This window comes from Microcaecilia unicolor, chromosome 1 (genome assembly GCF_901765095.1).
Source record: "Microcaecilia unicolor chromosome 1, aMicUni1.1, whole genome shotgun sequence".
Taxonomy (NCBI): Eukaryota; Metazoa; Chordata; class Amphibia; order Gymnophiona; family Siphonopidae; genus Microcaecilia; species Microcaecilia unicolor.
The window spans coordinates 119159085-119182474 of NC_044031.1; the positions used below are offsets into that span (position 1 = coordinate 119159085).

General features: G+C 43.0%; 1 protein-coding gene across 2 annotated transcripts in view; it reads left to right on the plus strand.

The window, feature by feature from the left end:
• The window catches only part of CUBN (cubilin), a 697556-nt gene that overhangs the window by 526592 nt on the left and 147574 nt on the right, over window positions 1-23390 (plus strand). For both annotated transcript variants that reach the window (XM_030199596.1, XM_030199602.1), the window contains exons 44-46: window positions 8559-8733; window positions 13003-13181; window positions 16453-16662. In XM_030199596.1, the coding sequence (XP_030055456.1) occupies window positions 8559-8733; window positions 13003-13181; window positions 16453-16662 (564 nt within the window). The remainder of the gene's footprint in view (window positions 1-8558; window positions 8734-13002; window positions 13182-16452; window positions 16663-23390) is intronic.

Below are 23390 nucleotides of genomic sequence, written 5' to 3' on the forward strand. Positions count from 1 at the left end.
GCCTAACTTCAAGGGGGCGTACAGGTGGGTGAAGCATAGGCAGGCCATGAGCATGTCTCCCAGCTACATGTATAGTTTATAGAATACTACATGCATTGCATCACTTACTGCATCTTGGGGTGCCAACTGGAGGGTAGCCAATGTTACTCCGATTTTTAAGAAGGGTTCCAGAGGAGATCCGGGAAATTATAGACCGGTGAGTCTGTCGTCGGTGCCGGGCAAGATGGTGGAGGCTATTATTAAGAATAAAATTGCAGAGCATATACAAAAACATGGACTGATGAGACAAAGTCAGCACGGATTTAGTGAAGGGAAGTCTTGCCTCACCAATCTAATGCATTTTTTTGAGGGGGTAAGCAAACATGTGGACAATGGGGAGCCGGTTGATATTGTATATCTGGATTTTCAGAAGGCGTTTGACAAAGTGCCGCACGAAAGACTCCTGAAGAAATTGCAGAGTCATGGAATCGGAGGTAGGGTATTATTATGGATTAAGAACTGGTTGAAAGATAGGAAGCAGAGAGTAGGATTGCGTGGCCAGTATTCTCAGTGGAGGAGGGTAGTTAGTGGGGTCCCGCAGGGGTCTGTGCTGGGTCCGTTGCTTTTTAATGTATTTATAAATGACCTAGAGATGGGAATAACTAGTGAGGTAATTAAATTCGCCGATGACACAAAATTATTCAGGGTCGTCAAGTCGCAGGAGGAATGTGAACGATTACAGGAGGACCTTGCGAGACTGGGAGAATGGGCGTGCAAGTGGCAGATGAAGTTCAATGTTGACAAGTGCAAAGTGATGCATGTGGGTAAGAGGAACCCGAATTATAGCTACGTCTTGCAAGGTTCCGCGTTAGGAGTTACGGATCAAGAAAGGGATCTGGGTGTCGTCGTCGATGATACGCTGAAACCTTCTGCTCAGTGTGCTGCTGCGGCTAGGAAAGCGAATAGAATGTTGGGTGTTATTAGGAAGGGTATGGAGTCCAGGTGTGCGGATGTTATAATGCCGTTGTATCGCTCCATGGTGCGACCGCACCTGGAGTATTGTGTTCAGTACTGGTCTCCGTATCTCAAAAAAGATATAGTAGAATTAGAAAAGGTACAGCGAAGGGCGACGAAAATGATAGTGGGGATGGGACGACTTTCCTACGAAGAGAGGCTGAGAAGGCTAGGGCTTTTCAGCTTGGAGAAGAGACGGCTGAGGGGAGATATGATAGAAGTGTATAAAATAATGAGTGGAATGGATCGGGTGGATGTGAAGCGACTGTTCACGCTATCCAAAAATACTAGGACTAGAGGGCATGAGTTGAAGCTACAGTGTGGTAAATTTAAAACGAATCGGAGAAAATTTTTCTTCACCCAACGTGTAATTAGACTCTGGAATTCGTTGCCGGAGAACGTGGTACGGGCGGTTAGCTTGACGGAGTTTAAAAAGGGGTTAGATAGATTCCTAAAGGACAAGTCCATAGACCGCTATTAAATGGACTTGGAAAAATTCCGCATTTTTAGGTATAACTTGTCTGGAATGTTTTTACGTTTGGGGAGCGTGCCAGGTGCCCTTGACCTGGATTGGCCACTGTCGGTGACAGGATGCTGGGCTAGATGGACCTTTGGTCTTTCCCAGTATGGCACTACTTATGTACTTATGTACTTATGTACACCAATCTCATGGTATGAGTGTGCACCTCTACATAGATGCCCCAAAGTCAACCTTATGCTACAATTCCATAACAGAATCTTGGTGCCAAGATGCCATTATAGAACTGGTGCTAACCCCCAGATTCTATGTAGCACGCCTAGCGTTCTGCGCCAAAATTCAAGCATATTCTATAACAACACGTGTTGTTATAGAATATGTGTCAGTGGAATTTGGACCCTAGCTTCCCTGGTCCTCAGCCTGCTGCTTTACTCATTAGGGTACTCCTCCAATCCCTTGTGGAACATGAAACAAACACAAATGCTTACTGTGCTATATGGGTGTTTGATTGTGACTGCAGCTGTTCTAGCCATGCACCCTGCAGTCAAACCGAGCGAAGCAGATTTTTGCATCAGCATAGAAAGAACAGATCTTAATTTCATGAGGTCAAGTGATATCTGACATGTTGCACTCAGAAATACTGCACTCACTTTAGAGAGCAAGCAGTGTTGAGTCTTGCATAACTTAAACTGGACATTCAGGGGGACTTATCCAGGCAAATATGCTCTGAATATATCCAGTTAAAGTTGTCCAGGTAACTTTATCTGCATAATTTTAGGCTTGCTATCTTGGCTAATAGATTTAGCAGGATAATTGCTTAAGACTGTACTGAGTATCTTCCACTGCCCAGATAAAATTTCACCACAGCCCTGGAATGCCCCCAGCACTGTCTCTTCTTAACCAGACACTTTTTTTCAACCCCCAAAATTTGTCTGGCTGATTCCCAAAATTGGCTGGACAAATCTTTTAAATATCGCCCCTGCTTGGCAATTGTTTTATTGAGGAGAGTGAGCAAATAAGACAAGGTCATTCTCTTCTTGTGCTTCCATGTTGCAGTTTCCCTTGGCTGTCTTTGGTCTTTGTGTCATTCTCCTCCCCGCCTTTAACTTCAGAGAGAGAGGGAAAGTTAGAGAACTATGGACAGTGACATTTCAACAGCTCATTTACAGATAAAGCATAAAAAAGCTTTTAAAATGTCAGCCCTTTGTTCCCAGAAATGACTAAACCCCTTCAAAGGGTAGCTTGCCGAGGAAAACATGAATCCTCCACTTTCCCACCCCCACCCCCTCCACCAGATAAACTGAAACATGCTGTAGTTCTTGTTTTTTTTTATTTTTTAACATTTTAAATAATTCAGAAATTTTCAACAAAAAGACTTGTTGTGCTTATTCATAAATACTATAACTCCAACATACTTAAATAATTTGTTGATCAATACCGATTGTAGTAACTTTGTCACAGTTTTCTGCAGTGGTGTGGAAACAAGAACATTATTATAGAGGCCTAGCATATTTTGACAGGATCTCCTGAGCATTTCAGTTCTTTGTTTTCCGCCACCCCCTCCCCACCAATACCATCACTGCTGCCTCTTCCAGATTCTGAATTATTGGATGGTTCTTGAATTTGATTTTATTTAAACTTTTTTTAAATCAAGAACCTGCCTGACTGTTCACAAAAGTAAATAAATAACTAAAACAAATGTTTGTACAGTAACAGATGAAACTTGAACAGATTTAAGGAAATTAAATAGTAATGCTAAGGGCCCTGTTTACTAAGCTTAGTGTTTTTAGCATCTACACAGTTAGCATGCTCTAATTTTTAGCATGTGCTAAAAACGCTAGTGCACCTTAGTAAACAGGGCCCTAAATAAAGATGTTTCTGAATTTTTCTTTAAATTCATGTTAGCATTCTGCAAAGTATTTTCTAGAATATGATGTATTTAGTCACTATCCTCAAAATATCTACTATAGTATTCCTAATATGAAAGGGGAAATGATCAGTCTGAGTATATAGGAATGGATGAAGGTGCAGGTTATCTTTTAGCACTGGATGCTCAGTGAGAAACATCCCTGTCATCTCTCCCATGAGTACACCTGCAGCTCCAGCAAATCTAGGGGGCAGTCAAGGCACTCCATTCAAAGATAGAAGTTAAAGAAGAGCACCCAGAATTATTTAGATCATAGAAAGCATCATTGCAAAAAGTGTGTAGAGTTGCCAACTGGCTCCAGCTTCACCTGATAGGGTTAATCTTTTCCAGGTTTGACCCCCATTCAGGGATGTGCTGGTAAATTGTTAACAGGGGGCTCTCTCTCGCCAGCAAAGTAAAAGAGAATTCAGGAGGGGCCCAAGCCCACATTTTGGGATCCATTTGTTAAAGTAGCCATGGAGAACCGGATCCTAAAATTCTTAAAAACTTAACAAACGGCTCTCGAGAGCCTGTGAGAGCCTGCTCCAGCACACCACTGCCCCCATTGCATGCAGGGACTTGTAGTTCTGATTTCCAAACTGGATTCCTTAAGAAAAGCAAGAGAATACCTGCATGCAATGTGATAAAACCTGGACTATATCAACCCTGTTGGCCAAATCTGGAGCCAGTTGGCAACCCTACAAGTATGCCATAGGGGTCAGAGTGCAGAGGAGTCAAAGAGGAGATGTGAGAAGGGGGCAGAGATAGTGCAAGAGGGGGTAAAGAACTGATGGGGGTGTGGAGATATCGCCTTGGGGAAAATGAATGGAGAGAGAGAGAGAGAAAGAGAAAGGTTTTCTATTGGGGATGAGATGAAAGGGAAATTCCAAGGTTGTAGGGGAAGGCAACAGAGAGAGGGTGAGAGAGAGACAACAGAGTTCCTGAGTGGGGTGAAGGGACGGGAAGGAGATAGAGTGTCTGGGTGGAGAGATTGCCTAGAGGAGAGAAAGCAAAAGAGATTGTGCCTGGGATGGGCTGGATACTGAGTCAAATGCTTAGGACATGGTTTGTGGGTATCTGCTACAAACTGAAGAGTGCAGATCAAAAGCTGCAAAAAGGTCTAGTGATAAAAGGAGAACTGATTTGAACTGATCAAAAGCATGGTATAAACAAGTCATGATACCAAGTAAAGAAGTTTCGGTGCTATGGTTTTTCCTAAAAGGTTCAAAGAAGAGCGACCAAAAGGGAATGGAACTCTTTCCGTATGAGGAAAGTCTAAAGAGGTTAGGATTCTTCAGCTTTGAAAAGCAACAGCTGAGGGGGGATATGATTGAAGTCTATAAAACCCTGACTGGTGTAGAATCAATTTTTAACTCTTTCAAAAAGTACATAGACCAAGGGACCCTCAATTAAATTTCATGGAAACACTTTTAAAACAAATAGGGGGAATTTTTTTTTCACTGAAAGAAAAATTAAGCTCTGAAACTTGCTACTGGAGGATGTGGTAGCAGTGGTTGGTGTATTTATGTTTAAAAAAGGTTTGGTCAAGTTCCTGACGGAAAAGTCCATAGTCTGTTGTTGAGATGGACTTGGGGGAAGGTAGCATGGAATGTTGCTTCTAATTGGGTTTCAGCCGGGTACTTGTGACCTGGATTGGCCACTGTTGGAAGCAGGATACTGAGCTAGATGGACCATTGGTCTGACCCAGTATGGGTATTTAGAATATTCAATTATTTTTATGGTCTTTAAAATAAGAAACAGGATATAAAACATTCCTGCCATCTCCAATTCTCCCATTGGGGAGCTGAGACAGCTGAAGGGCTGTCTGGTAAAGTTTGCCTCTTTGTGGATGATACCAAAATCTGTAATAGGGTAGATCTGTAATAGGGTAGACACCCCTGATGGTGTGGATAACATGAGGAAGGACCATGCGAAGCTTGAAGAATGGTCCGGAATTTGGAAGCTAAGATTTAATGCTAAAAAATTCAGGGTCATGCATCTAGGCTGCAAAAACCCGACGGAATGATATAGAGGGTGAAGAACTTTTGTGCATGAAAGTGGAGCGGGACTTGGGTATGATCATATATGATGACGTTGAGGTGGCCAAACAGGTAGAAAAGGCAACAGAGAAAATTAGAAGGATGCTTGGTTGCATAGGGAGAGGAATGACCAGCAGGAAAAAGGAGATGATGATGTCCCTGTATAAGACTCTGGTGAGACTTCATTTAGAATATTGTGTACAATTCTGGAGACTGCCCCTTCAAAATGATATAAGCAGGATGGAGTCGGTCCAGAAGGTGGCTACTAAAAAGGTCAGTGGTCTTCATCATAAAGCATTTGGGGACAGACTTAAAGATTTTGGAAGAAAAGCAGGAGAGGTGTGATATGATAGAGACATTTAAATATCTATGCCGCACAAATGAACAGGATGTGAGTCTCTTTCAATTGAAAGGAAGCTCTGGAATGGGGGGGTGCATAGGATGAAGGTGAAAGGGGACAAACTCATAAGTAAGATGATGAAATACTTCCTCATGGAAAGGTGATGAATTCATGGAATGGCCTCCAAGTGGAAGTGGTGGAAATGAAAATAGTATCTGAATTCAAGGAAGCTTGGGACAAGTACATAGGATCTATAAAGGAGTGAACAGGAGAGTATGAGACTATAGGTTTTGTGGAGCTGGGACTGTCTCTTATATGTGTCCTTATAACAGTGTGTACATCTGGTAACACTTTAGAGCTGATAAGGAGTAAAAGAAGTAGCAGTGAACAGTAAGAGTGTGCATTCACTGGTGTGTATTTGGTTCATTGGAGCATCCAAAATAACTTTTGTGTGCACAAATTGCTTGTTTGCTCATATAGCTATGGATTAACATGCATACAATTGATTTGTACATACAAAAAAAATTGTGCACACAGGCATATTTCTATAAGGCACCACCTAGTTTAAGTATCATGAAGGCATACAAATGGCAGTATTGTAGCTATATAGATACATAAGTGGCCACAAGCTCATAAATGACCTCTTACAGAATATCAACTAGTGGGAAAATATGTGGCAGAGTACATACTTTGCCAGTAGGCCCACACATGAGTGGAGTTTGGGTGGAGCTTGGGTAGAGCATAAATTATAGAATTCTATCATTTACATGTTTGCTTACAACAGGCTGGTGTAAGTGATCGCACCTTACATACAGCCATTTTCACTAATATTCTAGAAAGAAAAGCAGATGCCTACTTTACCTTGGGGCTCATTTTCAAAGCACTTAGACTTACAGAGTTCCATAGGTTACTATTGAGCTCATTTTCAAAACAGAAGGATGCCCATCTTTCGACATAAATCGGAAGATAAACATCTTTCTCCCAGGGACGTCCAAATCGGTATAATCGAAACTCGATTTTAGATGCCTCCAACTGCAGTCCGTTGCAAGGACGTCCAAAGTTCAAGGGGGCGTATCGGAGGCATAGAAAAGGCGGGACTTGGGCATGCCTAACACTTAGGCACACCCAAGTCCCGCCTTTGCTACATCTCCGACACTTGGACGTTTTTGACCCATAATCAAAAAAACAAGGAAATCCCTGATGAACACTTGAACGTTTTCACCTGGACGTGTTTTTATTACGAATAAGGCAAAAAAAGGTGCCCAAAATGACCAGATGACCACCGGAGAGAATCGGGGATGATCTCCCGTTACTCACCCAGTGGTCACTAACCCCCTCCCACCCTCCAAAAACATATTTAAAAATATGTCGTGCCAGCCTCAGATGTCATACTCAGGTCCATGACAGCGCATACAGGTCCCTGGAGCAGTTTTAGTGGGTACTGCAGTGCACTTCAGAAAGGCGGACCCAGGCCCATACCTCCCCTACCTGTTACATTTGTGGAGGAAACAGCAAGTTCTCCAAAACCCAACACAAACCCACTGTACCCATATATAGGTGCCCCCTTCACCCGTAAGGGCTATGGTAGTGGTGTACAGCTGTGGGTAGTGGGTTTTGGGGGGGGGGGGTTGGGGGGCTCAGCACACAAGGTAAGGGAGCTATGTTCCTGGGAGCATGTTATGAAGTCCACTGCAGTGCCCCCTAGTGTACCCGGTTGGTGTCCTGGCATGTCCTGGCACTACAAATGCTGAATCCTCCCACACCCAAATGGCTTGCATTTGGACGTTTTTGACATGGACGTCTTTGGTTTCGAAAATCACCGGAAGTCAGAAACGTCCATGTCTAGGGATGTCCAAATTTAAGGGTTTGGACATCTCTGATGGTATTTTCGAAACGAAAGATGGACGTCTATCTTGTTTTGAAAATACGAGTTTCCCCACCCCTGAATTTCACCATTTTGCATGGATGTCCAAATCGCAACTTGGACGTTTCTTTCGAAAATGCCCCTCCATGAAACTTTGTAAGTCTAAGTGCTTTGAAAATATGCCTCAACATGGAATAGGCATAAAATAAGTGCCTAAACCAGCGCTTTTAGTGGGAGACCTGTTAAAGAATTACCCACACATTGGGGGTCTTTTACAAAGCCGTATTAGCGTTTTTAGCTTGTGGTAAAAATAAGCTGGCGATAAACGCTGAGACGCCATGGGCCAAAAACACTAGTGCGGGCTTTGTAAAAGGCCCCCAGTGTGAACAAATAACATAAATATGTGAAAAGCACACAAAAAACCTTGAAAATTGCAAAATCTTCCAGTTCGCATACATGGAGGGTACTGCATATTTTAGTTATTCTGAAAATAAAACTTCTTTGTGCCTTTCAAAGATGGCATTGTTCTTTCCTACCCTACTGCATAAATGTACTTCTGCGTCAGTTTTTTTATTGAATTATTTGACATTCAACTGTCCACAATATGGCCCAGATTCAATAAATGGCCAAATTTTGGAGTCGGAGAAAATTGGCATGGAGTGTTACTCTATAAAGAGCACTCCGAGTTGAACACTCTTTATAGAATAGCTGCATATAAAGCCCATTCCTGCACCCAAATCTGAGTGCTGGTCTTTACACCAGTAGAAACCTGGTGTAAATGCCGGCGCCTAACTCTTGGCATTCGGGTGCAGGAATAGTGGTATTCTATAGCTCTGTGCTTATACTAAGGGTAATAATGGAAAAAAATATTTGGAGAAAGGGATCCATTATTTTTAATGCATTTTATATAACACATCCTCTCTCTTAATTCTTCATAGCATGCGGAGGCAATATATTTGTCAGTGATTCCAACCCTACTGGATATATAACCTCTCCAAACCACCCAAACAACTATCCTCCGAGTGTGGACTGTATCTGGATTATCAGTGTTCCTAATGGAGAAGCCGTGCAGCTCAGCTTTACAGATCGGTTTGATATTGAAACTTCATCCAAGTATGTTTCTTTAAATGTTTTTGAAAACTGTAATATTTTGAAATGGTGTTAGTCTATGAAAGCGATTCCCAAACCTGTCCTGATGGAACCCCAGATACTGTGCACATTGTAATAGCTTTCATTGATCAACATAAGAATTACCCAACAACTCTACAGAAGAGTTTTTGAGATCTACTGTATGTGGTCGTGAAAACTCATGTAAAACATCTTTGGAAAAAATAAATGTTGACCCAATAAAAGAAGTCATAACCTGCCAAGAACATAGCTTTCCCTAGGATTGGGTTGGATACTAGACATCAATACCACATGCGAGCATGCTAGTTATATAAAAATACTAGACTACATGGACAAATATATCACCAAAGAGCAGTGATTCCCAAACCTGTCTTGGGGAAACACCTGTCAGTCAGGTTTTCAGGATATCCACAATCAATATGCACAGTGCGTTTTTTCCAGCTAAAAAGGTGCTGGTACTCAAATGCCAGGCCACCTTTCAGAGGTAGGGTGATCACTAAGGGACCCACCCCACAATAGCCAGGGCCCCTGCAACCAGTCGCAGAATTTATGACAAGGCAGAATTTGTATGTAGAGCCTAAGCTAGATAGGTTCATGCCGTCTCCTGTTATCAAAACCATCAAGGACTAAAACTAAGACGTTTTGAGCTAGACCTGTTTTTATAATAAACTAGGAAAAAATGCCCGTTTCTGAGCGCAATGAAACGGGCGCTAGCAAGGGGCCCCCTCCCTCCGTCCCTCTGAGCTACTTGCCTTGTTCGCTGTGGCGTTTCTGTTTCGGCCCTCGTCGAGTGTCATAGCTCCGCCCTCGACGTCATGACGTTTTGACGTGAGGGCGGTACAGACACTCCAGGGCACACTGGATATCTCGGGCGCCTCAACTTCCGTGGAGGCTTCAGAACGTTGGGGTTGCCTTTTATATAGAGAGATAAGGCACAAAAGTTGCCCTAAATGACTAGATGACCACTGGAGGGAATCAGGGATGACCTCCCCTTACTTCCCCAGTGGTCACTAACCCCTCCCACTCCCCCCCAAAATGTAATTAAAAACATTTCTTACCAGCTTCTATGTCAGCCTCAGATGTAATACTCAGGTCCATTAGAGCAGCATGCAGGTCCCTGAAGTAGTCTAGTGGTAGGTGCAGTGCACTGCAGACAAGTGGGCCCATACCTCCCCCTACCTGTTCCACTTGTGGTGGAAAATTTGAGCCCTCCACAATTCACCAGAAACCCACTTTACCTACATATAGGTGCCCCCTACACCCATAAGGGCTATTGTAGTGGTGTACAGTTGGGGGTAGTGGGTTTTGGGTGGGCTCAGCAGACAAAATAAGGGAGCAGCGGTGAGATGTGTACTTGGGAGCATTTATTTGAAGTCCACTGAAGTGCCCCCTAGGATGCCCCATTGCTTTCCTGGGATGTCTGTGTGGCCAGTCTACTAAGAATGCTGGCCCCTCCTACATCCCAATGGCTTGATTTTGTGTGTTTCTCATTTTTTTTTTAAAACGGACCAAAAAGATAAATGCACAGAGCACAAGAACATCTAGCAATAGCCATTTTCGAAAAAAAAAAAAAAAAAAAAGATAGACATTTTTCTGTTTTGAAAATGACTATACTCCCCACTTGAATTTTGGACATTTTTAGCAAAACGTTCAAAGTTAGACTTAGACGTCATATCGAAAATGCCCCTGCATGTAACGTTATCAGTCTAAGTGCTTTGAAAATATGCCTCCTTGTGAAGATGATCTGAGTTGCCTAGTCAGATTATATTTCTTCAGTAGGTTCAATAGATATAATGGACCCTCTAATCATACAGCATTAAATACCAAAAATAATTTAAAATATGCCGCTCAGTTGGCAACCAATGCAATTTGCCAACAGTGACTTAACATGATCAGTAGATTTTTTTTATTCTAAAATAAGCAGGCTGCCGTATTCTGTACCTCTGTTGTAGTCTTTTTATTTGATATTTTGTTAAACCATTAAAATAATTCACCCTAGAAAACACATAAATGTTTATTAAGATGACAAGATCTTTTAATTTATTTTATTTATTAGGATTTATTTACCGCCTTGTTGAAGAAATTCACTCAAGGCGGTGTACAGTAAGAATAGATCAAACATGAGTAATAGGCAATTACAGCAGTAAAAATATTCAAATAACAATACAAAATATGGGATATATAGAGGGGCATAATCAAAAGGGATGCCCAAGTTTTGCTGAGGACGTCCTCGTAAAACATCCCGGTGGAGGGGCGAGGAAACCCATATTATCGAAACAAGATGGACATCCATCTTTCATTTTGATAATATGGTCAGAGACGCCCAAATCCTGAAATTTAGGTCATCCTTAGAGATGGTTGTCCCTAGACTTGGTTGGTTCTGATTTTCAGTGATAATGGAAACCAAGGACGCCCATCTCAGAAACAATCAACTGCAAGCCCTTTGGTCGTGAGAGGAGCCAGCATTCGTAGTGCACTGGTCCCCCTGACGTGCCAAGATACCAACCGGGCACCCTAGGGGGCACTGCAGTGGACTTCATAAATTGCTCCCAGGAACATAGCCCCCTTACCTTGTGTGCTGAGTCCCCCAAATCCCCCCAAAAAACAACTACCTACAAGTGTACACCACTACCGTAGCCCTTACGGGTGAAGGGGGAACCTAGATGTGGGTACAGTGGGTTTGTGGTGGGTTTTGGAGAGCTCAAATTTACCATTTCAAGTGTAACAGGTAGGGGGGGATGGGCCTGGGTCCGCCTGCCTGAAGTGCACTGCACCCACTAAAACTGCTCCAGGGACCTGCATACTGCTGTGATGGACCTGAGTATGACATTTGAGGCTGGCAAAAAATATTTTTAAAGATTTTTTTTAGGGTGGGAGGGGGTTAGTGACCACTGGGGGAGTAAGGGGAGGTCATCCCTGATTCTCTCCAGTGGTCATCTGGTCAGTTCAGTGCCTTGATCGTAAAAAGAAACAGGACCAGGTAAAGTCGTCCAAGTTCTCGTCAGGGATGCCCTTTTTTTCCATTATGGGTCGAGGACATCCAAGTGTTAGGCATGCCCAAGTCCCGCCTTCACTACGCCTCCAACACGCCCCCGTGAACTTTGGTCATCCCCGCGATGGAAAGCAGTTGAGGACACCCAAAATCGGCTTTCGATTATACCGATTTGGGCGACCCTGTGAGAAGGATGCCCATCTTCTGATTTGTGTTGAAGATGGGCATCCTTCTCTTTTGAAAATGAGCCCGATAGTATACTACTTACAATGTCAACACAATACGTAATAGAACATTTTAATTGACAGTGAAGGGTATAAGCAAAGATGGAACATATAGGGCTCCTTTTACTAAGGTGTGCTGAAAAATGGGCTGCGCTAGTGTAGGCGCATGTTTTGGGCGTGTGCAGATCTATTTTTCAATACGCCTTTTTAAAATTTTTGACGAAAATGGACATGCGGCAAAATAAAAATTGGTGCATGTCCATTTTGAGTCTGAGACCTTACCAACAGCCATTGTTAGCGGTAAGGTCTCACGCATTAACCATGCAGTAATTGTCTACACACGTAGAATGATTACCGCCCGGTTTCCGCTGTGCTCCAGAAAATATTTTCTGGCGCGCGTAGCTGACGCATGTAAAAAACAAAATTACAGCCTGGGCCTTGCGGTAGCCAGGCGGTAACTCCAAATTGACGCACGTTGGTTGCATGTAGGCACCTGCGCGTCTTAGTAAAAGGGCCCCATAGATAGGTAAGTGAGTAAGAAGAGTAAGAAAGTAAGTTGCACATGAGGTGAGATAGATGGTTAAATATTATGTCAGCTTTTCTTCAATAATGGGGAGGGGGCTTAAGCTAGCAAAAGCAGATTGAACTACAGATGAAATCTGTTTAATGAACTTTATATCTTTATCTAATCAAACTCCTAAGATTTTTCCTTCAGTTTTTTTTTAATTAAAGTAATATCACGTATCTGTATGGAGTGGTGGGTGTGGCAGCTGCTTAGCGAAATATAAATTATGCAATGTATGTGAACTAAAGTTGTGGTCCTAAATAAAAATGTATCTATTTCTCTAATATTCAGGTTGGGTAAATTTCTAATAAAAGGAATGGGGAGAGTGGAGCAGGAGTTGGGAGTGAGATATTGGAAATAGAGCTAAAGCTGCCCTTACTTTGTGGAATTTTTGCTTCAACTTTTACTTCTAAGTAGTCTAACAAATTCAGGTCAAATAAAATGCAACATTCAATAAAATAATTGTCTTGTAGCTGTAACTCTAGCTACCTGGAATTACGGGACGGTGCTGACTCCAGTGCAAGGATGATTGCCAAACTGTGTGGAAATGATCTACCAGGAATTCAGAAATCCTCAGGCACCATCCTCTATCTGAGGTTTAGGACCGACAGTAGCACAACACACATTGGATTCAATGTTACATACTCCATAGGTAATCACTTATTCAAGTCTAACATGGTTCCTCAGTTGTATAAAATGGTTAAATAAGAAGACATATAATTATCAGAATCTGGTCATTATGAGGCACTTTTACTAATCTATGCTAAATGTTGCAGTTACTGTTACTTAACATGGGATTTTACCACACAATAGCTGCAGATTTAATGCTGTACCTATTGGGGCATTCCCAGTATTTTTATTGCAGGTTAGGCATTAACTTTCAGAATCCCTCCTCTCAGTACCCTTCTCCACCACCGCCAACTCCAGGCTCCACTCATTCTGCCTCGCCTCACCCTATGCTTGGAACAACCTTCCTGAACCCTTACGCCAAGCCCCCTCCCTGCCCGTCTTCAAGTCTTTGCTTAAAGCCCACCTCTTCAATGCTGCGTTCGGCACCTAACCCTTACCGTTCAGTGAATCCAGACTGCCCCAATTTGACTGCCCCTATCGGACCGACCGTTCACTTGTCTATTAGATTGTAAGCTCTTTGAGCAGGGACTGTCTCTCTTTGTTAAATTGTGCAGCGCTGCGTAACCCTAGTAGCGCTCTAGAAATGTTAAGTAGTAGTAGTAATGCACAGTACCTGCTCCCAGTTAACGCGGAAGCACTTACTGCCAGATTCTATATATCACGCCTAGCATTCCGTGCCTAAATCTAAGCATATTCCATAACAATGCGCGTAATGTAATTGACTTAACAAGCCAATCAGAGTTGTTAACAGCACTTAACAAGCAATAATGATCACTAATTGGCAATAATTAGAATTTACGGCCATAACTTGCTAAGCGTATGCTGTAATGAACTACGCCTAAATTCTAAAACGTGCAGTTCTAATGGGCTATGGGTGAGGAAAAGGACATTTTGCGGGCGTTCCCAGATTTATGCGTGTTCTTATAGAATATGGCTCAGTCCGTGTAAATCTACTTGCCAGGATTTGCACCACATTTTTGTTGGTGTAAATGGATGCATGTAGTTTTAGGCACTGAGATATCAACTAAGCGTATTTTATATACCGCGCCTAAATCTTATAGAATTTCGCTTAGTCGAAAATGATTTCTGCACGGATTTTCCAGGCGCCATATATAGAATCTCCCCCTTAGTGCCTCCAATTTAGGAGGTGGTAAATGGTCCCGCGTTAACTCTGCATTAGGCAGTTAGCATGCGGTAGTGCAACATGTTAATTGTCAAATGCCTTTCATGCCCATCCTGCACTCATGCCATGTCCCCAACGCAAAAAGCTCTTTACACCCAGTTTACCACTTGCTTACTGTGAAAGTACCGCAGAAACTCTTAAAGTGGCTCTGGGGTAAACCAGACGTTAAGGGGTCCTTTTTACTAAGCTGTGGCAGCGTCTTTAGCTCACGGTAGAAATCAGCTGGCGGTAAATGCTGAGACACCCATAAGAATATAATGGGCATTTCAGTGTTTACCACCAGCTGATTTCTACCATGAACTAAAAATGCTACCACAGCTTAGTAAAAGACCTCCTAAATTCTTAATGTGGTTTAGTAAAAGGGCCCCTATATGTAGTTTGTTTTAAGCCATCTGTTCACATTTTCTGGAGTTGTTATAGCCATGACTGATTTTTTTTCCAGGTTCTTTTTATTAGCGGTGAGAATAATCTATATAAGTTATTATGAAAAATGTTGTATCTGTATTTAAGATGAGAGCAAGAACTAGAATCTTTTATACAGATATTATGAAGCTGTTTGAATTTTTTTTCCACTCTATTCCTATAATAGGCATTTTTAAATAAGGCCTTAAGAGGGAAATTTTATAAGGATGTGCTTAGTGTCTGCCTATTTTCAGGTGCCTATTTTATAAAGGCAAGTATGTAGATTTAGATTTATTATTTATAACCCACTCTTACCCAGGGTGAGGTACGATTTACACTCATAAAAAATACATATGTACCTACTTGCCTCTATAAAACGCAACAACAATGATAGAAATCACACCTACGTTTCAGGTGTGGACATTTATACCTGCCCTGGAGCAGGTGTAAATTTCTGCACTTAAGGTTTTTAAGGAAGTGTGCAGATTAACACATTTGTTTAATCTACACGTGTTCTCTGCCCATACTCCAGCCCTATATATGCCTATCAGCAAAGTATTTGCTGTTATGTCCAAGCACTAAAGCACACCAGAAAATGGGTTAGCGCATGCTAAGCCCTTGTCGTGTGCCCAGGAAATATGGGAATTTCTAGTATTTCTCTTTCGGGTCATGTACTAATGTTCACATTAGCAAGAAAAATTGACAGGGGAGCACTTACTGCCTCCTATTCAGGAGGTGTTAAGGGCTCCCACATTATGTATAAGCTAAACAGTTAGTACATGGTATTTGGAGCAAGCTAGTTGGATAGCACGCCCATGCCCATTCTCCACCCCTGACAAAAAAATGAATACCACACGCTTAGAGGTGAATTCTATATATGGCACTGAAAAAAGTGATATTCTGTAAGCCACGCTTAAAGTTAGGTGCGGTTTATAGAATAGCGCTTATGTCCGGGGCTTGCGCCTAACTTTAGGCACAGCTATTTTCACCAGCTGAAATGTGGTGCACATGTATATAGCTAAATTGGGTGTGTATCCCCTGTATTCTGTAACATCGCACATAAATGCTAGGAATACCTGTGACCCTTCCATTTCCATGCCCCTTTTTTCACTCGCACATAAAATGTAGGCACAGATCCCGCATCTAAATTTATGCATGTAAGTTTCAATTAAATCTAATTAGTGACAATCATTGTTAAGCCAATTTTTTGTAGTGCATTCAATTAAATTGTGCACACAAATTGGATGCATGCCTAAGTTTGCATGCACACTTTTTGGCGACTTTTATAGAATTAGGGGGTGAGCCTGTGCAAACATCTTACCTACCACAAAATGCTTTAATGCATTTTGTGGTAAGCATTTTTACGTGTGCTGAGCACACTTTAGAGCTTAATGTATTTTAATAGATATACCCCATACTTCTACGGTGGTTGTTATTGAACAAAAGGCCATTTATGAATGTATGGGCTAAATACACACCAAAATGACTTTATGAAATTACCTCCAATATGCTTCCTGTGTTATGCTTGGGAGTGTAATGATGTGCATGTCCATTAAATCATTATTACTTGTTTTTCTGTTGCTAATACTATTAATAGTATTTAGATCACTTTTGAAGGTGATTTAACGTAGCATTAAAGTGGTTGAGAACTATATTAAAGGTTGGGAGCTAATAATGAAACAGAAGGAATATATTTTTACTCTTCTAGCTACATGTGGAGGAACAATTGTAGGGCAAAGTGGCACCCTCCGGAGTCCCGGCTACCCGACACATAATTACCCTGATAATTCACTGTGCGAATGGTACCTGCATGGACTTGCAGGGCATTATCTCATCATTAGTTTTGAAGCACTAAACCTCCAGGATACTCCTGACTGTCTAAGTGACTATGTGGAGATCCGGGAATACAATGCATCTGGTAAGTGCTAGGTTCTAGAATATCAAGCTAGAGCCACAATACTTATGGTTAAAATTTCTATGCTAAACCATGTATTTCATTTGCCTATCTCTCCTGCAGTTTGCTGGATGTGGTTTGTCGCCATTGTTAGGGGTGTCGAATGTCAGAGAAATTGTGTTAGTCACTCTTAAACTAGATGAGGGGAAAAATTGTAAAATGATCAATCTGAAAACTTTTCTGACTTGTTTTTGGCCTTATCTAACTCAAAAATGCCTTGAAATTTCCAAAACAAATTTAACCCAAAGCATAAGCATTTGGTATATTTATGATCCCTTTTACTCTATGGAAAAGTTTTACACTTAAGCAAATGCAAAACCTGTGTGCTAACTGTTGGACACATTCCCGGCATGTTCTCATGTAGTTATCGCATAAAGAATATTCTTTATCCCATGGTAAGTGTACTGACAGCACAGATGCACCTAGGAGCCGGAGGCAATTCTGTTGCAAGCATAAATGACTATTCCTAAATGCAGCAATTGTGTTATGCTCATAAATGTTGCTCCTGCCCAGGCCCCGCCCATGCTTCTCCCATGTGAACTCCCTTTTACAATTACATGCTAAACAAGTTGCATGCATCATTTCTAGAATAGCACAGAGTGCTCAGCTAGCACTTATCCTCGTAATCACTAGTCCTATATAATAATTTGCACCTCCAACGTTCTCTGGCTGGCAGGCTGTCTGAGTTCGTAACATCTCCTGACATCAGCCAGCCTCCAGCATTCCATTCCCCCTCACTGTCCCGCCCTTGCGTCAAGATGTAATGATGTCAGAGGGCGAAACAGTGAGAGGGAAGGGAACATTGGAGGCGAGCTGACATCAGGATGTTATGAACGGAACGGAAGCCAGCCAGCCAGAGAACGTTCAGGTAGAAATCGCTGGACATGGAGGGGAGGAGAGACTCGCGAGATATTGAAGGGAGGGAGGGGAAGGGGAGGACAGAGGAGAATTGATGGACATGGATGGGATGGGAGGAGAGGAGAGAATCACGGGACACGGATGGGAGGGCAGGGAAGAGGACAATCGCTGGACATGGAGGGGATGTGATGGGATGGGAGGGGAGGGAAGAATCGCTGGACATGGAGGGGAGGGCAGGGGAGAAAAAAAACACTTACACAGCCTTCCTAGGGCCCGTTTCATTGTTGACGAAACAGGCTTGGTTCCACTAGTATTGTATAAAACTAGTCGCAAAATTTGCATGTAAATTTAGGTGCTAGTTATACTGTAGAATGAGGGGGTAATTGCCTCTGATTTAGGAGGTGGTAAAAACATTCATACCATCTGCACCAATATCAGTGTATGGTAAGATGACCACATGCTAAATGCAGTGTGCATTCCTAACCCCTAACTGCCCATTTCTCACCCCATAACAGGCTAAAAAGTTAATGCGTGAATTAGCATTTATTCTCATTACAGAACGGTTAAGTTACGATGGCTTTGCACCCAGTAAACACACTAATTCACACTTACTGCTTAGCACACTTTAGAAAATTGCTTAGGGGCCCTTTTTCTAAAGGGTGTTAAGCACTTATAGGTCCTTTTAATAAGCTACGGCCAAAAAAATGGGCTTAGTGCACCACCCTCACGAGGGTCTTCCTTGCACACAGCCATAAAATGGCCAATTGTCTATATATGTATTAATGTTGCCGTTTAGCCCATGGCCATTAAAAATGTTGCCGCTTCTGCACTTACTGCCACCCAGTTAGCATGCTATAATGCAGCTGTCCTGTATAGTGCTGGAACACCCACTCTCTGCCCCCTCAAAAAATATATATTTTTTAGCAAACAGTTAGTGTGTGCTGATTTGGCACTTACTGCAGGATGCCTGAGCATGTCCCGCACTACACCATTTAAAGCTACGTTATGTGCATGTTGGTGCCTAACGCAGCTTAGTAGAAGGGCATCTTAATGCACAGTTAATACTTGGAAACAGGCTATCGTGTGATCTCGTTAAAGGATTTTGTGGTAGTTTACCTGTTGCCACGCATTAAACTGCAAGTTATTAACTTGTTCTGAATTTTTCTTTCAGGGCGTGTAGCATGGTCAGAGAGTAGGTGAAATCATTAGCCAGCTAGCATGTTATACTTACTACACAGAGTTAATGTAGGACCACCTAATGCCTCCTAAGACTGGAAATGGCCCATCTTGTCTGCCCAGTATGGTGATTTTCACTGTAACTGCTGACATGTGCAGGTACCCCCTCCACCCCATGTCTCATTATTAAATGCAAAATCATTTCACCGCCTTTTTGAGATTAAGCCCACAATGCTTGATTTGTATCCTTTTTCTATTTAGGAATCCTCTCTGTATATCCCACTGTTTTAAAATCCTTCACCGTTTGTCTTCACCACGTTCGAGTACATTTCAAACAACCACCACCTTATCCCTACCCTAACATAAAAATATGTTTTCTGACATTGCTCCTGAGTCTGCTTTCTCTCAAGGTATGAAACAGCACAGTAAGGAGTTTAAAATCTTGCCTGATCAACTATAGAGAGTCAATGTAAAATATGGAGCAGCAGTACCACATTTGTCCTATGAGAAGGGAAAATAATGATGGAATTAAGAGGCATGGGATAAACATTGAGGATCCCTAAATGGGAAGAGGATGGAAATTGAACATTTAAATTTAAAAACAGTAGTGAAGTGGCTTTATGCACTTCTAAGAAAATTTGGTAAGTAAACAAATGGAATGGCAGTTGCAAATGTAAACAGAGCCACGGGGGAGGGGGTAACCTGAATGGAAGTGGCAGTTACAGTTGTAACCTCCTCCAGAGAAGACTAGATGAGGTCTTTAGCAGCCTTCATTATCATCATCATCATAATCCCTACATTACCAATGTCAAGGCATTATGTAAAAAAAAAAAAAAAGGACAAATCTCATCTCCATCTACAACTTTATAAAAGTACCTATGTTATGGGTGGCTAGTCTCATCTGTGAATCAAGATTAAATCATATATCCTCCTTCCCTTGATTATCCAATAGAAACTCCATTGACAAAATGAAATTGAGGAAATGATATGCTTTCTTTTCCTTGAGATTTTAGGATTTTTGTTTTTTGTCAATTGGAGGTCAAGTTGCCAGTTAAAAGGCAGGTAGCAATGTTGCACTGGCCTTCATTCAATACACCCACCTATTCTTCCTCATCTATCTCTATTGGAACAAAGAATTGGATGTTGTCAGCATATAGGTGCCCTGTTGTACAAAGGGATCTCATGACACCCTAGGTGACACTCGAAAATATTGAACAGCAGAGGTGACAAAGCTGAATCTTGAGGAACACCAGATACTAAACCAGGGGCGTAGCCAGACATCCAGTTTTGGGTAGGCCTGGACCTAAGATGGGTGGGCAGAAGAACTCCACCCTGTCCCACAAGTGATTTGGTCTCTCCCTCTCTCGCCTGCATGCCATATGGTCTCTCAAACATTCCCTGTCCCCCGCATACCTTTTAAGTAGCAGATTTTCACCGGCAGCGAGCAGCAACTAATACACACAGCTCATGTTGGTCCCACAGCCTTCCTTCTGATGCAACTTCCTGTTTCTGCATAGGCGGGAATACATCAGGGGGAAGGCTGTGGGGTTGGTGCGAACAGTACGTATCAGTTGCTGCTTGCTGCAGGTGAAGATCTGCTATTTACAAGGTATGCAGGAGGGGCAGTTGTTGGGAGTTCTTGGCTGGTGGGGCTTGGGGATCCCTGTCAGCCACATCATAGGTGTGCTGCTACTGGGTGGGCCTGAGCCCAAAGTGGGTGGGCCTGGGCCCGCCCGGGCCCACCCTTGGCTACGCCACTGTACTAAACCCTATGGCAGACACAGATCCGCTCATATTCACTGGGAAGACCTTCTTTCAGTGTTGCCATATAAAAAAAAAAAATTCCCACCCAAAACAGCCCAAAATCCGCCCAAAACCCGCACACACCTCACCCCCGACGTCATCACCCCCGCCCCTTCCGTCAACACCCCCACCCCCGCCGTCATCAACCCCGCCCCTTCCGTCATCACCCCCGCCCCCACTGTCATCAGCCCACCCCTTCCATCATCACCCCCGCCCCCGCCGTCATCAGCCCCGCCCCCGCCGTCATCACCCCGCCCAATACATCACCTCGCCCCGCCCAATACATCACCAAACCCCGCCTCTGTCGCCATTAGCCCCACCCCCCGCTGGACGAAAAACCGCCCAAAACCCACACGAAAAAAAAACCAAGCCCAAAAAACCGCAACCCGCCGCGGGCAAGTTTCCCGCGGCGGGTTGCGGAAAACCGCCCAATTGGGCGGGAAAACCGCCCATCTGGCAACCCTGCTTCTCACACAGAAAAGAGCGGAGTTACTTTAGAACCCACTCTGAAATGAGGGGAAACATACATTTGAAACAGTGTACATGAGGAGGAAGTGACGTCAGTGTCCCAGCTGTCCACTTAAATTTTGTGCTTTGCATGTCCTGATACCATCTAGCTTATCTCTCTCTCTCTCTGAGATCCTTCTCTGTGATCAGGTGAAGTATGACAACAGTGGGATGCCCGAATCTACATGATTTTGCTTACAGAGCACCCAAGGTCCTGCCCACAGGAATGGGCAAGATGGCGCCGTCAGAGCCTGACTTGCTGACCCCACACACAGCTCATTGCCGATGCGATTCGCTCTCCTCAGTTCTCTATTGAGCAAATAGCTTCCCCGCTGGGAGAAATGTGTGAGTGGATGATGGAGATTAAATCTAATACAGCTTTCCGTACAGATTTTGGGATCTTGGCAGCCGATTTAAAGGGTGAGATTGCTGAACTTGGACACTGCATGGAGGACCTGGAGGGAGGCGTTGGAGACTAAGTTGCAGGTCTCAACATCCATTGAAGCTTCTCTTGCAGATAGAGTAGAACACTCAAATCACTACAGACACTGTAATCTTCACTTCTGCAGTCTCCTGGAGACTCCGGAATATAATAATTGTTAGGAATCTGTGCAAAAATTGGTAATCTCCTTATTAATTATCAGAGAATTCTAAGCTGCTAAATCCCTCACCCATAAAAATTGAGCGGGCACAAACAGCGCTGGGCAGACTTCAGGTGAATACAGCCTGAGACATTATAGCATGCTTTGCTGAATTTAAAATTAAGGAGACAATCTTATCCAAGGCACAGGGCATGGAGCACGTGGTTTGAGATGCTTATACAATAAAGATCTACCAAGACTTTACAGCCACTATTTTGAAGCGCCATTGTGAACTCAAACCTATCACACAGTGACTGTGAGAGCAGAATGTCAAATATAAAGGGCAACATCCTTTTGCGTTTTCCTTTTATTTTCAGTGCAATCTGCGTCAAGTTAAAACCAGGGACGAGGTGCTGGCAGTCTTAGAGAGTGAGCTGACTACTAAACAGCAACCTCAGACAACCCCAATGGGCTCTGATCATCTGGTCAAGCCATGTCCTAAGTGGCAGCGGGTGTAAGGCGGGAAACGTTGATCGACCAGACAACACTCAGCAACTAAGATGCCTTCAAAGAGCCCAACCTGTGGGATATCGGTTGCCTGTGAGGGATCCTGCTCACTATTTGCTGGAGTGCCTCAAGTTTTGGTTGGCATATTGCTGCATCAATGTTGGCTCCAACAGAGAGGAGCTCTTGGAGTTTTTTACTTGTTTCTTTGGGCTGCATGATGGACCACTTCACTTCTACTCTATGGTAGCCTGTGTGGCACAGGCCATGCTGGCTTTATTCCGGTTACGAGGATGGGGGTGGAGGAGAAAAAAAAACTTTTTCAGGCTGTCACTTGTTCTTATTGGATATATATATTATTTATTTGTGTTAAAACTGTACCTACATGTTGGACGTAATATTGTTCAGTTTTGTATTTTTCTATGAGTGATATCAGTTTTATGACCCTTAATGTTAAGGATCTTAATTCTCCAACGAAGCGCTGCCTTCTAATCAGGGAGGCTACACACCTTTTGGTTGATATTTGCTTTCTTCAGGAGCCTCACCTATTGCGAATCCATGAGCGTCTGCTTTTGCAGGATACATTTCCATTGCTATATTTGGCATCTAACACATCCCACAGTAACAAAACTAATGGGGTGGAAATATTGATCTCCCACCGCCTCTCATGCCAGCTACATAAGGTGATCAGAGATGTGGCAGGTAGATATGTTTTAGTAGTTCTTTCAATTCAGCAAACTGTTTTCACGTTGTTGAATTATCTATGCACCGAATATTAATCGAGGGGAATTTTATGATATATTCACCACTCTGTTATTGAAACATAGAGAGCGATGCTTGCTAATAGGGGGTGAAAGACAGCAACTACAAAAATTTCTGATCATCTGGTCAAGCCATGTCCTAAGTGGCAGCGGGTGTAAAGCGGGAAATGTCGATCGACCAGACAACATTCAGCAACTAAGAGGCCTTCTAAGAGCCCAACCTGAGGGATATTGGTTGCCTATGAGGGATCCTGCTCACTATTTGCTGGAGTGAGGGGATCTATGGTGACTTGTTCACCCCCGGGATATGGATTATACCTTCTACACTCATTTTCATGGTGTATATATTCCCATATTGACCTCTGGCTGGATGACCCTATTCTCCAATCTCATATACAGGCTGTGTCTATCCACATGCATACATGGTTGGACCATAAGAACGTAAGAATAGCTATACTGGGTCAGACCAATGGTCCATCTACCTCAGTATACTGCTTCCAGC